The sequence below is a fragment of the Penicillium solitum genome, assembly GCF_028829755.1.
Source record: "Penicillium solitum strain IBT 25940 chromosome Unknown utg000003l_segment0_segment0, whole genome shotgun sequence".
Lineage (NCBI taxonomy): Eukaryota > Fungi > Ascomycota > Eurotiomycetes > Eurotiales > Aspergillaceae > Penicillium > Penicillium solitum.
The window spans coordinates 2,315,415-2,330,664 of NW_027072123.1; the positions used below are offsets into that span (position 1 = coordinate 2,315,415).

Here is a 15,250-nt window from a genome sequence, read left to right on the forward strand (position 1 = left end):
AACAATCAAAAGCACTTCCCTTGAATTCTTCCCCAGTTGATCGTCACAACCTCGGCTTCGGGACGTGGAGATTGCCAGACATGCGACTTATCTCCCCCGGACTTCCCATCAATGTGATTCTGGAACCTCTCCATCTCTCCTCTTCATATAATCCCCATTTACCTTTCCCCTCTCCACATTCCCCATTCCCTTCCCCCCTGTCTCCCACCCCTCATACACTCTACTTGATCTCCCCGGATCCCCATCTTTGCCACCCCATTTCATCATCACGAGGGCCCGTACAAGATGGGATCTAACGGCAGAACTACCAAGATTCCGCTCGTGCCTCTCCCCAAGGGCTCGGTTCTGCTACCCGGTGTGACTCTACGAATTCCAGTCTCCAACCGTCCCGACCTCGCCAATCTCCTTTCGTCACTTGTGGACAAGCCTTCCAAACGAGATGCGAATACCATCACCTTCGGCTGTGTTCCACTTAACTCACCGTTCCTAAGCCGGGATGGACAGCAGCTCCTCGAAGGCGACGACTCGGAATCAGAGCGAAAGGAGGAATACGACTCGATTGACGCCGGTCAGGCACGCAAGGAGGACTTGTTCCGTTGTGGAACCATTGGCAAAGTCATCGGAGTTCAGCGCCGGGCCTACTCTGAACCATTCTTGCTTGTCCAAGGCTCGCAAAGATTCTCTATTAAGAAGGTCCTGCGAGACCGACCATACTTTGAGGCTGAGGTCTTCATTCATGATGAATCCAGTTAGTTCCCACGAACACAAAGTACAGAAGACACATGGCTAATCATACTCCCTACGCTTCTAGACTCTGGACAAGGTGATGCAGAAGTCGCTGAACTATTCCAACAACTGAGACAGCTCTCCCGAGAGCTTCTTACACTCCTCCGCCTCTCCTCATTGCTGTCGGCAGCTTCCTCTCGTCTCTCGCCACTCGTTGCCCGAAAGTTCGAGCTCTATATATCAAAGACAGAATTGACGCAGGCTGGGAAGTTGGCCGATTTCATGGCAGACGTGTCTGACGCGAGCTTTGAGGAAAAGCTACGTATCCTCGGCTCGCTGGATGTTAAGGAACGGTTGGAGAGGGTTGTTGAGATCCTCACCAGACAGGCACAGCATATTAAGAGTAGCGTCAGGGTCACCTCGGTTGGCTCGACTTCGTTCCCCTCCTCCGGGATGGATATCAGTCAGATTGACCCACGTGAACGTGAGCTGCTCGCAAAGCGTGCAATTTCGGGTCTCTCCGGGATGACGCCCCCTGGTGGGCGTGGCAATGACGAAGAGAAGGAGCCTAATGAAGTAGATGAGCTACAACAGAAGTTGAATGATGCGCAGCTTAGTCCTGAAGCCCGGAAGGTTGCGGACAAGGAATTGAAACGCCTGCGAAAGATGAACCCTGCCAACGCTGAGTACGGTGTTTGCAGGACTTACCTGGAAAACTTGTCGGAAATTCCATGGACCAAGGTGACAGAGGACCAGCTTGGTCCAGACACATTGAAGAACGCCAGGAAGCAGCTGGATGAGGACCACTACGGCCTGGAGCGTATCAAGAAGCGTCTGTTGGAGTATTTGGCTGTGTTGCGCTTGAAGCAGTCCACCAACTCGGATGTTGAACGCCAGATCTCAGGACTCACCAGGGACCTGGAGGCATCGGCCATTGGAGATGTCGAGAAGGATGTTCCCCTGCTGTCAGAGTCTGACCGGGTTGCGTTGGAGACACGCCTTCAGATCCTCAAGTCCAAGCGTATGACTGACAAGTCCCCTATCTTGCTTCTGGTCGGACCTCCTGGAACTGGTAAGACTAGTCTGGCCAGGTCCGTTGCTGCCTCACTTGGCCGAAAATTCCACCGGATCTCCCTTGGTGGTGTCAGAGACGAGGCGGAAATCCGGGGCCACCGACGTACATACGTTGCAGCCATGCCTGGTTTGGTTGTCAATGGGTTGAAGAAAGTCGGCGTTGCAAACCCCGTCATTCTGCTCGATGAAATTGATAAGGTCGGCGGCGCCAACTTCCAAGGCGACCCATCCGCTGCCATGCTGGAGGTTCTTGATCCTGAGCAGAATCACACCTTCACCGACCATTATATCAACATCCCCATCGATCTGAGCAAGGTTCTTTTCCTTGCTACTGCCAACTCCCTGGACACGATCCCGGCACCTCTGCTTGACCGCATGGAGACCATCTCCCTGTCTGGATACACCACTGTTGAGAAGAGGCATATTGCCAAGCAACACCTGATCCCGAAGCAGATTCGATCCAACGGTCTTAACGAGGGCCAGGTGAATCTGTCCGACGAGGTGATTGATAAGACCATCACCTCGTACACCCGTGAGTCAGGTGTGCGCAACCTAGAACGGGAACTTGGTTCTATCTGTCGCCACAAGGCTGTTCAATATGCCGACGCCGGGGATGCCGACCGCCTAAGCGATTATAACCCTGTTGTATCAGTCGACGATCTGGAGGATATCCTGGGAATCGAGCGATTCGAGGAAGAGATCGCCGAGAAACACGGTCGTCCCGGTGTGGTCACAGGCCTTGTCGCCTACTCTACCGGTGGCCAGGGCAGCATCCTGTTCATCGAGGTGGCAGACATGCCCGGCAACGGACGCGTCCAGCTAACCGGTAAGCTGGGTGACGTGCTCAAGGAATCTGTCGAGGTAGCCCTGACATGGGTGAAGGCACACTCCTTCGAGCTCGGTCTTACCCACGACCCCAGTGAAGATATTATGAAGAGCCGTAGCCTGCACGTCCACTGCCCCTCCGGTGCTATCCCTAAGGATGGTCCCTCTGCTGGTCTTGCCCACACTATTGCCTTGATTTCCTTGTTCAGCAACAAGCCCGTCCCACCACAGATCGCCATGACGGGTGAGGTCTCCCTTCGCGGCCGGGTCATGCCCGTCGGCGGTATCAAGGAGAAGCTGATTGGTGCTTTGCGTGCGGGCGTCAAGACCGTGCTGTTGCCGGACCACAACCGCAAGGACGTCAAAGATGTCCCACAGGAAGTCAAGGATGGTCTGGAAATCATCTATGTTAAGTATGTCATCTCCTCCCAACCTTAGTTTAGTTCAACTGCTAACAATTGTTCACAGGCACATTTGGGAAGGGCTTCGCCAGGTCTGGCCCGATGCCCAGTGGCCGGGCCAACACCAGATGAACTTTGTCGAGAGCCGACTGTAAACCGTTCTCAGCACTATAACTTCAAGGCGCTTTGCCTCCCTCTCTTCCCATCTGTTGCCCAGCAGTTTGGGACCCCCACCCTCGTTTTTGCATAGCGTATAATAGCCCCAGGCCCTAGTGACTTGTATTTAATCAGCTTGTCTTTCATGATGCGTTCATGCCAGTCAATATTTCGTGTCTATATCACTCAACATACCGTGTTCAATTCTACCAACATAAAATTTACAAAATAAGTTTTTTTATCTTAAAGATTCATGTAAACCTTAACCAGAACAGAAAAGATGATACGCCATATTCAAGATGTATACAATCTACCCCAAGAGTATAATACACAGATCCAGCCAAACTAACATGGACCAGAAGATAGAGCAAGAAACACCAATTTTCCCCAATGGAGGGAGGAAAAAGAAAAACCATTCAGAACAATGCAAGGAATCCCATCAAACCCGATTACCGCGCTCCGTGCTTCCGCCCCTTCGCAAACCAAGCCGGCAGCGTAGAAGCAGGGACGAACCCGCCATTCTTAGCCGCCTGGTGTGGCTCCAAGCCAAGAGCCTTCCAGGTCGGTCTCCAAGTCTCCTTCTTCTCGAGCAACGCCTTGGCCTGCTCCTTGTAAGCCTCGCGCAACTCGCGATCGGGCTGTTCACCCTTGTTCGGCTTGGGGTTCTCCTTTTCTTGTAGGTCGATCTGGAACTTCTCGGCCTTTGACCAGCTTTCATGCTCCCAGCTATTGATGGAAATAGGTTAGTTATAATGTTCAGTTTGGTACGAGTGCCCGTGTAGTGTTGGAATATAGACAGAGGTAGATAAAGGAATTGGAGCTAAAAAGGATGAGAAGTTTGAGGGTGGGCATCACATACGGGGTCAGATCTTTCGGTTCCTGGGGGTACGCGAAGGGTTCCTTCAATTCAACGGTCATGCGCTTCTGCGACTTAGGTCGGCGCCACGGGCCGAAACCCTTGTTATCGCGAGAGATTCGTGTGATCGGTTGTGCCTGGACGTAACTGCGGATGCTGAGGGTTCCGACTCCATACAAGTGCCATAGGTAGCTGCGGAGATCGAACTTGTTGAAGTTGAGGGGGACGCGGAATTGAGCATATCGGGGGGTGAGGTTGGGGGTTCGGACGAGAGCGACGCGGAATTCAGGGCTAATGAGGCGGGGAATTAGCTGTGATACTTTTTGTTTTATGGCACATGTCCAATTGAGCCGGTCAGGTCTGCTGAGGCGTTGTTTTGGTCGAGCGGAGTTCGGGTTCTTGGAAATTTTGGGCAACGTACAGGTACACGGGCTTGCCGACGACGCTGGGCCATTTGGTTTTGGGGGGTTGCTGGACCCCAGCCTGGTTTTGCAGGCGGCGAAGGGCTTTCGCTTGAACACTGTTGAGACGCACCATCGTGTTGTTGAGTGGAGGAATCTGGGGGTTGGAGGTGCTTGCGGACCGCGCATCAAAACTGCGTTGGCCGATCTGGTCACATGACTTCAAAGTATACGCCAATAGTGAACAACACAAGACTTCAATATTTGGCGTTCAGTCAGACTAAAGATCGTTGCAATGTGTCTTTGGTATATTATTAGGTATATTTTTCATATTCCTTTCCTAAACGAAGAGTTTGGGTATACTATAAGACATCGATTGATCCCATTGATAGGAAATTTTGAAACCTATATTACATGCTTTATTCATCGTAAATAGTCATTAAAAAACGCCCAAGATCATGCCCTTTTATTGCTCCGCCGATCCCGAGACTCGAAGTTCTTCTAACCGCTTGGTGCTGTCATCGACATCTTCAGAGTCCTTGGTCACGTGGGCATCACTAGCCTCCTCGGCTTCAGATCCAGACTCTTCCTCATCCTCATCATCGTCGCTATCATTAGCCGTCTCTCCATCTCCTTTGACTCCCACGTCTACCATATAAGCCTCGAGCTCACGGGCCATCTTGCGTGAGAAACCTGAAGCTTCAACTTCGACATCCAGACGTTTGCCAGGGTTCTTGAGGAGCTTCTTTCTAGCCTCGGCGAAAGTAGGGCCCTTTGAGTCGCTCACAAAGTGGAACTTGCGCTTGAAGTAGCGCTTGATACATTCCACATCACGGTCGAAGTACATCTCAGCGTTAACGTGATCGACAGACAACATCTGAGGGAAATCAATGAGAACCGGGACCAGCCGGATATGCTCATCTTCCTCTTCCTCGGTAAGCTCTTTCCCCTTCATTTCTTCGTCCAGCTCTTCCTTGATAAGGATATTGAACTCGTTGAAATCACCGTGGATCAGACCATATCGTGCAAGATCCAAAATCATATTCATAAGCTCGGAGTATAGCCCAGCGGGGTTGGCAACTTTTGAGATTTGGCGCAGAGGGAAAGCATCGATTAGACTCATGACGATGGTGTGTCGGTTCTGGGCGATGGGCTCGGGGACGGAGAATCCATTCTCACGCAGAGCCTTCATGAAAGCGAACTCCTTCATTGCTGCCAATCGAGACATGTACATCCATGAGGCTGAGCTGCGGTGTCGTAGGTAGTCACGGTTTGTCTTGACTGTTCGGAATGAGATACGACCGAGACGGTGAATTTTCATAATGCGCTGCGCTCCGCTGCTTTCTGCCACCACGATGATGTCTGATTCCTTTCCCACGCCGATTTGGTTGCCAACCGAGTAAATGACCTTTGACTTTTGATGCGCGTTCAGCGCAAGATAATCCAATCCTCCGTATGCGAGTCGGTAGCCGTCATCTATACGTAGAATACTTGAATTAGTGATCGGAACAGATGCAAAAGTAGATGAAATCCATACACTTGGCATTCTTGACCTTTGCAATCAAGTTGATTTTCGCGAGGTTTGAGATTGCGCGGTTGACACCGCTGCCGCCCCGGAGGCCCGAAAGTTGAGAGATCAACGGCGTGGGAACGACCTCATGGTTTCGGCTGCCAGCTTCACACTAGGACAATTCACATGTTAGCCAATGAAGAATGCGCGACAGATTACCCCCCAAGAAAAAACATCGCGGGGTAAACTCAAGAGGAGGGGCCGATAAGTACCGCTGCAAGAACACGGAAATCCTCGGAGGTGAGGTAGCGAATAGCCTTAGCGTCGAGTTTCATGGTTGCGAGGGAGTGAAGTAGCTTTTCACCTTCTTTCGAAGGTCCCTAAATTGATTCGTTGAAGACCAAAACTTCAAGACGAGTTGGACCAGTCAACGATGCAGCGGAGGAAAAAAGTTGATAAGAACCTAGCCCTAAGCCCTATTTCCTATCCGGGATGGGAACCTTGATAGCTTCGCCTTTATTTGGATAGCATGATGCAATAATCACAACGTTCTGGCTGAATATCTATCAGAAGTAAATAAAAAGCAAAGGCCTAGTTCAAGATGAGTGTATCTCCTCGTACATTAGTACACCAGGCTCCACCAATCCACCGAGGTCCAGAATACGTAGTCTACTCATAGATCCAAGCAATTGGATTAGCGGCCAAACAGATATAAAAGTTGAAAAATAAATCCATGCTGTTCTTCATTCGTTCTGAATACATTAGATCCAACGATAACCCGACCACTATACGAGTCCCGCTGGTTGCGAGCAATGGATGTAAATCGGGGAATATCTAGTCTACCTTGCTTATTCGGGGCTTTCGTAGTCCGGGTTCTAGAAGATTGGTTAGTACTGGAAATTTGGATTTGAGATAAAAACACTTACTTTGCGCAAGATAACCAAGCCTTCGAGAGTGCTGCTCAGAGGGATGTACTGCTCATCCTCAAGCTCAGCTCTCTCACCGTGAGCCAGCAGGACTGGCGTGCTCTGGGTCTGCCATCCAGTGATGGTCTTCGGGCGACCCGCCTGGCCAACCACGTCCACAGCCTGACCGACACGGACATTGACGGTGAGTGGCTGAAGGTCCTCATCGAGGGTAATAAGGAAGCGGGGGAACATGGCGGTAATGAGGAAGTAGAGCAGGTAGTGGTGTTCAGCGAGGATGAATTGCTTCGCATCGATGAGTGATACAAGCACAGTCAGCAAACCCGCTGCTGAGACACGGGAAAGGACCTGTCGGTCGGTGTGGAAGGGATTAAGGGTCATGGTACCCTTACCCATGTGTAGGAGACCTTGGGCGATGCGAACCATGAATAGTGAGTTCTGGTCGCGGTGGTAGTAGCTGGCCAATTGGCGGAGAAGCTGTGCGATACGAGCATTGTTGGTACCAGCGCCACAGAGACCCATGGCGAAGATGGCATTAATGGCAACATCGTTGTCATTGTCATGACTGTACCGGGACAGTGTATCGTAAACCTTCATTTGTGGGTTACTGGGGCTGATCAAGCCCATAGCCAGGGGAACTGCCCGGCGAATGTTGCTAGATCCGTAGTGCATGAGGTGACCGAACTGGCGGAGAATCATATCCTGCCCAACATCCTCGCCCATAGCAATGAGAGACAGACCGAGAACAGCATACGACTGAACAAGCTCATCGCCCTTGTTCTCCTCCTTCTCTTCAATGATGTCATTGCAGATGTGGAGAAGCTCTTGTAGCTTGAGCACCGTACCAGTGCCTGCCCAAGCGCATACTGAGGCAAGGACTGATGTGGGCTTAGCCATGGGGTGGTCAACTGCCTTGAGGATGTCGAGGATGACATCAACCTCCTCCTGGCGGCCGAAGTACAGAAGTGCCAGACCAAGGGCCATGAACCTTGTCCACTTGTCCTTGAGCTGCTTCTGACGCTCCTCATCCATCAAGGTCGTTGCGATTGCCTCACTAACCTGGTGGTTTGATGAACCAACGAAGATGAGACCCAGGGAAACTGCTGCCATGGCAGACAGCTGCATATCGAGTGAGGCATCCTCCACAATCGGAAGGAGAACCTCAAGCAGTTCTTCCTTGTTGGAACCGGCATATGCTAGACCAAGACCCATGATGGATGCAACTCTCATCGGCACGTTCTTCGCCTCAAGGTTGTCAGGGTCACTCAAAAGGGCAAGGGCGGGGTCGGAGTCAAGTCGGACGCCGGAGTTCAGGATACCAATAGCGAGCAGTGCACCAGCCTTAACCTGGTCTTCTTGCGCGTAGGTGAACTTGTCGATCTTATCCAAACCATCCTCGACATCACGGTGTAGCAGCATACCCAGCGACGCAGTTGTGGAAAGCATGCCATCATCCTTGGTCTTCCACACCCACGGGCCCTTATCACCCTCCACTAGCATCATCTTATCATTACCAAAGCCGGCGTTAGCAAACGAGTTGACAAAGGCGCTGGCCAAGTTGTGTCGTGCCGAATCAAGATTGGTGAGACCAGCTCCGCGACTGCTCTCGAGATGTGTCTTGTAGATATCCTCCGGCATCTTGGGGTCCAGAATGTTAAGTTCCTTGCCCAGAGATTTGAAGTGCTTTGGAATGGAAGTGTTGTTGAGACAATCAGCCAAGGCCTCTCCCTCCTCATCCTCGGCCGGGAGGTCGAGCCAGATCTGCTGCCGGGCGACAAGGAAAGCCATCTGTTTCTTCAAAGACTTGTCGGTCGTGGCGTGGATGTCACTCTTGATGAGCTCAGTGTCGTTCAACCGGATAGCGAGCACGATCGCTTGCGAGAGTTTGTTGTAGCGGACATAGATCCCGTGGGCGGTTCGAAGGAATTGCTGATCTTCAGGGTAAGTGAGAAGATTGACCATGCTGACCATATACAAGCAGACTCGAGCGTATGTGTTCTCGTCGACGAATTGAGGGATATCTTCAATGATTTCCAGTTCGCTCATGAGATCAACCGCATCGGCCTCAGCATTATGACTCAGGAAATAGGGCACCAGCGACAATGCAAGGTCCACTAGATCCTGGGTATCCTGGTCTGCGTTCAAACGGTTCTGATATTCCTGTCCGATTTCCAGTGCGAGATGTCGGACATACTCATGACCCCAGGAGCAAAGGTCCTCCGACTTGGCCAACAGGCGGTATTTGATAGTCTCTAGCTTCTCTTCGTCTCCGTAAGTCATTCCAAGCACGGACAGCATATCAGCCAACGAGTTCTAGAAAAGAATGATATCATTAGATCGTGACAAAACGATGGAAGCACTGCAGAACCAACCTGTACGGGACCTGCGACCCATTTCTCGTATAGCCCTGCCAGGTCATCATAATGCGGTCGGAGGAACTTGAGAGGCTTAGGAACAGCTGTCATGGAGGATGTAGAAGTCTTGATAAAGTTCTTGATTGCGTCCAAAGCAGGCCCATAGAGCGAGGTATCGGGTTCCTATTGAGAGCAAAGATGATGATTAACGTCATTGTGCTATGCGCACGGGACAGGAGAGTGACTGTACCTTTAACCGCTCAACGAGCATCTCAAGTTCGCTCTTCAATTGCTGGTCTTCTTCGCTGAGTTCCTCTGTAGAGAATTTCCGTCAGCATGTTGCTTTGAGTGCCACCGTGGTTCCTTGAGAGAAACCACATGCTCCATTGCGAGACGCCTTATCGCAACATACCATCTTCAGCTGCCTCGTCTTTCTTCTTTTCCTCTTCTGGCTTCTCGCCATTTTCGGCGTTCTTGCCATTCAACTCGCGAATATCATCAACCTTGCCCTTGCCCTTGTCGGCGGAGGTTGGCCGTTCGCCCTCGTTGGCCATTTCTGATGGTAGCTGGGGACCAAGTCGGGGGGAAATCGAAGCGGCGTGGGAGAGGTCGGTATCAAGCAGATAAGTAGAAGATAGTGTTACAAAGCAGAAATAGATGAAATTCTGCAAGTAAAGTGTAATGCAAGTGGATTGTAAGCTGGTGATGGAGAAGCAGAGCTCGGTCTGGTGCAGCTCCGGAATTAGATTACATAAGATGCCAAGCCCTGCGGAAGGCCCTCGTCATTGTTTTGGATTTGCAATGCTACGACTTCAATTCTATGACTCGAACCCTTATGACTCTAGTTTATGAGGGAGATAATGACTTGATGGTGTTTTAAAATTCAAATTTGATTTTTACATCCCTGTTTATATATAAAAAATTTCCATGTACATTTTATGCTTCCTACTACCTTCGTATACATCTACAAACAGATCTGTATGTTCTTACATATGTCGCGCCTAATATCATATTGGACCAAATAGACCAGAGTATTAAAGTATTACGTCGCCAAGAATACACGCCGCGTGAGCAGCCGACTATTTATGTACCCTGAATTTGGTAAACATGCTGATGAAATGACAACTCAGATCCTGGAGATTTCGCCGGGAATTCATTTTTAAATGCAAAATAATGGGTCTGTCAAGGGCTCATCAATCTTGCCATCCTTTATACATCCTCCGTAATGAGTTCGAAACTGCTTGGCATATTCTTCCGTTTGTTTGGTGTATACCGCGGCCGCCAATTCCTCTCCGTCATATGAAAGCAGAGGCAAAGCATCAAGATCGGGAAGACCTGAAGAGAACTGCTCAAGCAGTGGCATGATAGTTGATGCACGGCTCAGTGGCTTTTCAATAGACCCCAAGCCGGTGGAAACCCCACCTGTAACCGGCTGAATAGGATCATGAATGACTTGAGTGCTTTCTTTGCTCGGAGTTGCCGGATTGTTGTCCTCGAATTCTTCTGGGGGCTGGTATAGCTCGTTGTGCACTGTGGCAATCGAAGAAGATTTGATGCCTGGGAATGATGGGTATAGGAGATAACATCCTTTGGCACGGATCATCTCGAGCATATGTTCCATAAAGGCCGGATATTTCTCGGATATCAACTTTGTTTGGGGGGCCGCCGCGGATTGTGGAGTCGACAGGCGCTTAGCCATGAAGGAATGGAATTCCGCCCATGCATCACCAAAATACAAAGCTGCATTACTATTGGGGGCCTGCCAGAGGAACGAGGGAAGAAACTGTTCTTTGCCTTCAGCGGTTATGGGCGGCGGGGTGAAAGAATCACCATCAGCTGTGGGTTTAGATGATGGCAGTTCAAGTGAGATTCCGATCATGTTGGGAAATAGGTGTTTAGCTCGGGAAGACTGCTTGTAGTTCAGTACAGCAAACTTGAGGTAGTGATAGAACGACGGTGCGAGCTCGGTCTGTGGAGATAGCAGGAGCAAATGTGTGACCCCAGGGTCCCGTGGATAGAACGACTCCACGGTTCGAAGCGAGGATTCTACTGTATCCATATCATGCGGCTGAATGCGCCGCCGAATAGTAATTCGGCCAGAAAGCTGGGTCAACCCGCCCAAATGCTGTAGAAATCGAAGCAACTGCGAATCTACCCGCTGGGGGAGCTCTATTGTCAAGCTTGGGGCCGATCCTAAATAATCGGCTGCATCCAATGACTGCATAAGCCTGATCAAAGACCCAGAAGATTCGGAGGGGGCATGCACCACCATCTCGATTTGTACTCTATTCCACGCTATTGCACGTACAGTCAGAATTTGCGGACATGACATACCAAAGAGAGGGGGATAACTTACATCGAAGAGCTTCGCTATCTAGCGAGGCTATCCACATAAGATCTCTTGAAGCAGTGGAGAGAGTAACGTGAGGAATGCCATTTTCTCGTGAATAGGTCTCGGCCCCGTCCCCAAAAAAAGGAATCCTCCCAGCCCTGACCTTGTGTAATGAGAACCTCGGGGCTGATGTAGGTTTGTATGTTTTGCAACCCTCCTACTACAGACCGCCTCATACGGTCATCCGTAGATTTTAGTGCATAGTCCGGGCGAGCATCTGTCAGTTATCGCCAAGTCAGCAAAACGCGTTCGACAATCATAATCTGAATATCATACCGTGCCATGTCATCGGGCATTCACTATCTCTGATTCTGTTAACTTCCTTGATTCCTTCAATCGAAATTTCCTCCTTTCCCATCAGGGTGAAATGCACATAGTTCAGCCGCTGACCAGCCATTCGACAAGCTAAGGGCAAAAGATCCGACACACTATGGAGACTTGAGGCTGCAAACACAACTGCACGGCTAGGAGCTTTCTGCGAATACTTATAGCGAGGAAGAGAGCGGGTCAACTCGTAGAACTTGATCATCCCATCGTAAGCCTCCTCCTTTCGGTTCGATTCCGACACCTTGACTGGCGACAGATTGTCCAGCGGTACGGTGTCTGGCTTGGGAACAGCAGGTGAGTTATCTGAGCCTGACAATCTGGCAAGGTTTTCCTCTCGTAGCTTCGCAATCGTAGGGTCGAACCGATCTGGGGCGGGCTTCAGGTCCGTGGGCATGTGCCTGAAGAACTCGTAGACGAGCACAAGCGCAATGATAGCGAACAAGATTCGGCGAGGTCGAGGTATTGCTCGGTGCTGCCGAGGTAGGAAGCGCGATTGATCAGATGGGCGATGGTCGTCATCTTTCTTGCCCATCTCTTCATCAGCCCGAAGGGGCATCTTTGCACGGCTCATGATATGTGCGCGGAATGATTAAGGGAAAGCTCTGCGAGCTCCTTAGTTCTCTTTATGACATCGAAGCAAAAAATGGGTATAGAGAACAAGTGCGATCGAATTGTTGCATATTCATCGCGAGAGGGCGAATGCAACGGAGCAAATGATCTCCACAAACAATGACGCCTGGGTTCTCTTATCGCCTTATCGGGGGGTCTTCGCCTTTTCTCCAACTACGCGCACTTTGCGATCCATTTCTTCACCGAGCACCTTCCAGATATCTGAAAATCATGATGGAAGAGGATATGAATATTGAGCCTATCGATCAACGCGGCACCAAGCGCGCAGCAGAGGAAGATGAGCCTCTGGAACCCCCTAAACCAAAGAAAATCAAGGTAAGGTAACGCGTGCACATGAATCCCGTCGTATACTATCACATAGAACCAAAACTAAATTACATACAGGCCTTGGATCCCGATGTCGTAAATAAAATTGCTGCTGGAGAGATTATCGTGGCTCCAATGCACGCACTGAAGGAGCTCATCGAAAACGCCGTCGATGCTGGCTCCACGTCAATTGAAGTCCTGATCAAGGAAGGTGGCCTGAAGCTTCTCCAGATTACTGATAATGGCCATGGTATTGATGTAAGTTATTTTTTGATATTACAGCAGCCGTCTCTGACACTATCTAGCGAGATGATCTCCCTATCCTCTGCGAGAGGTTTACTACATCTAAGCTCAAAGAGTTTGAGGACCTAACCTCCATTGGAACATACGGATTCCGCGGTGAAGCTCTAGCTAGTATCAGTCACATCGCACATCTGACGGTTACGACGAAAACTGCTGGATCTAGCTGCGCCTGGCGAGCACATTACGGAGATGGCAAGTTGATACCGGCAAAGCCAGGCCAGAGTTCTGCACCCAAGGCAACGGCTGGCCGAGGAGGAACTCAAATCACCGTAAGTTAAACACATGATCATACGGCATGCTTTCAAGTTAACAAAGCCCAAGGTCGAGGATCTCTTCTACAATGTCCCCACTCGACGGAGAGCTTTCCGTTCGGCAAGCGAAGAATATGCCAAAATTCTCGATGTCGTCGGCCGGTACGCAGTGCATTGCTCAGGGGTCGCTTTCTCATGCCGCAAACACGGAGACTCCGGCGTGAGCATCTCGACTCCAGTCAGCGCAAATACTGTCGACCGGATCCGCCAGATTCACGGCAGTGCCGTGGCGAACGAGGTTGTTGAATTCAAAACGGAAGATACAAAGCTCGGATTTCGCGCATCCGGGTTCGCTACCAACGCCAACTATCATGTCAAGAAGACAGTGCTTCTTCTATTCATTAACCACCGCGCAGTGGAGTCAACTGCTGTTAAGCGTGCAGTTGAACAGACTTACTCTGCCTTTTTGCCCAAGGGCGGCCACCCTTTCGTCTATCTTGATCTCGAGATCGAGCCTAGCCGCGTCGACGTCAATGTACACCCAACAAAGCGTGAAGTGAATTTCTTAAATGAAGACGAGATCATCGAGCTTGTTTGCACTGAAATCCGATCCAAGCTGGCTGAGGTGGACTCGAGTCGCACATTCCTAACACAAAGTCTCCTACCTGGCGTACAGACCATCGAGTCCCTACAACACGATCAAGGCACTCCAGCCCACGAGCGAACAGGAGAGGCAACAAAAGCCGGAGCAACACCCAAAACACCCGCAACGACAAAGAAACCCTACGAAAACAACCTCATCCGAACCGATTCCAAAGTCCGCAAAATCACAGCAATGCTAGGCCCGGCCACAGCTTCACCTCGCGACCCATCTAACCCAGACGCCCCCACAGAAACCGAACCCCCAACAAAATCAATCCTAGACAACGGCCTTGAATACGAAACAACCGATCGCCAACCCCTAAAGATCGCCCTCTCATCCATCAAGAACCTCCGCGCCTCCGTCCGCTCCGAAATGCACAACACACTAACAGAGATGTTCGCATCGCACACCTACGTCGGACTAGTCGACGAACGACGCCGACTTGCAGCAATTCAATCAGGCGTGAAACTATACCTAATCGACTACGGACTGGCCTGCCACGAATTCTTCTACCAAGTCGGCCTAACCGACTTCGGCAACTTCGGGGTAATCCGACTCGAGCCAGCGCCGAAGTTGGTAGATCTACTGAAAATCGCCGCAGAATCAGAACGGCAAGAGCACTCCGACTCCAGCGGGGAAGAAGCGGATTCTATCTTCGCCAATGCACCGGAGATGATAGCACGCACGCTCGTTGAGCGTCGCGAGATGCTGAATGAGTACTTTTCGCTGCAGATCAGCCCCGACGGAGACTTGCTTGCCATCCCGCTGTTGTTGAAGGGGTATCTGCCGGCGCTGGCGAAACTGCCTCGTTTCCTACTGAGGCTTGGGCCTTATGTGGACTGGAATAGTGAGGAGGGTTGTTTCCGTACGTTTTTGCGTGAATTGGCTACTTTTTACACGCCTGAGCAACTGCCGGTTCTTTCGCAGGCTGCTCAGGATGCGTCGGGGGAGTCGGCTACGCAGGGTCCGGTTGTAGCCGATGACTCTGGGGTCGAGGACGAAGATGCTTTTGTTAGGGCCCGTCGTGCGCAGATGGTTCGCATGTTGGAGTATGCTGTTTTCCCGGCTCTGCGCGCACGGCTGGTTGCCACGTCACGATTGCTGCGGGGTGTGGTTGAGGTTGCAGATTTGAAGGGGCTGTATCGGGTGTTTGAGCGCTGTTGAGTTGA

The 15,250-nt window shown here is 50.8% G+C and overlaps 6 protein-coding genes across 6 annotated transcripts; 2 read left to right on the plus strand and 4 right to left on the minus strand.

Moving 5' to 3' along the window:
- The first annotated feature begins 114 nt into the window (after positions 1-114).
- N7455_004779 (putative LON domain serine protease) lies at positions 115-3,328 on the plus strand. Its single transcript, XM_040956302.2, has 3 exons — positions 115-748; positions 812-3,038; positions 3,094-3,328. The coding sequence occupies exons 1-3, from the start codon at positions 286-288 to the stop codon at positions 3,179-3,181; spliced, it is 2,778 nt and encodes a 925-aa protein (XP_040813309.2). The 5' UTR covers positions 115-285; the 3' UTR covers positions 3,182-3,328.
- A 303-nt stretch (positions 3,329-3,631) lies between these two features.
- On the minus strand, positions 3,632-4,575 carry N7455_004780 (mitochondrial 54S ribosomal protein uL23m; the record flags this gene model as incomplete). The annotated part of the gene is made up of 3 exons (XM_040956267.1): positions 3,632-3,908; positions 4,042-4,329; positions 4,460-4,575. 3 exons carry the CDS (start codon positions 4,573-4,575, stop codon positions 3,632-3,634), a joined length of 681 nt encoding a protein of 226 aa, XP_040813302.1.
- A 330-nt stretch (positions 4,576-4,905) lies between these two features.
- On the minus strand, positions 4,906-6,284 carry N7455_004781 (protein kinase RIO2; the record flags this gene model as incomplete). Its single annotated transcript, XM_040956303.2, has 3 exons — positions 4,906-5,915; positions 5,977-6,121; positions 6,222-6,284. The coding sequence occupies 3 exons, from the start codon at positions 6,282-6,284 to the stop codon at positions 4,906-4,908; spliced, it is 1,218 nt and encodes a 405-aa protein (XP_040813308.2).
- Positions 6,285-6,673: 389 nt separating this feature from the next.
- Positions 6,674-10,070, minus strand: N7455_004782 (proteasome regulatory particle base subunit RPN1; the record flags this gene model as incomplete). Its single annotated transcript, XM_040956199.2, has 6 exons — positions 6,674-6,824; positions 6,876-9,188; positions 9,248-9,412; positions 9,480-9,544; positions 9,642-9,954; positions 9,981-10,070. Coding segments are annotated over 6 exons (2,973 nt in total), but the record flags the coding sequence as incomplete, so codon positions are not given.
- A 318-nt stretch (positions 10,071-10,388) lies between these two features.
- Positions 10,389-12,519, minus strand: N7455_004783 (uncharacterized protein; the record flags this gene model as incomplete). Its single annotated transcript, XM_065604884.1, has 4 exons — positions 10,389-11,524; positions 11,586-11,747; positions 11,800-11,838; positions 11,898-12,519. The coding sequence occupies 4 exons, from the start codon at positions 12,517-12,519 to the stop codon at positions 10,389-10,391; spliced, it is 1,959 nt and encodes a 652-aa protein (XP_065461784.1).
- Positions 12,520-12,791: 272 nt separating this feature from the next.
- On the plus strand, positions 12,792-15,245 carry N7455_004784 (mismatch repair ATPase MLH1; the record flags this gene model as incomplete). Its single annotated transcript, XM_065604885.1, has 4 exons — positions 12,792-12,893; positions 12,963-13,142; positions 13,190-13,456; positions 13,494-15,245. The coding sequence occupies 4 exons, from the start codon at positions 12,792-12,794 to the stop codon at positions 15,243-15,245; spliced, it is 2,301 nt and encodes a 766-aa protein (XP_065461785.1).
- Positions 15,246-15,250: the final 5 nt, after the last annotated feature.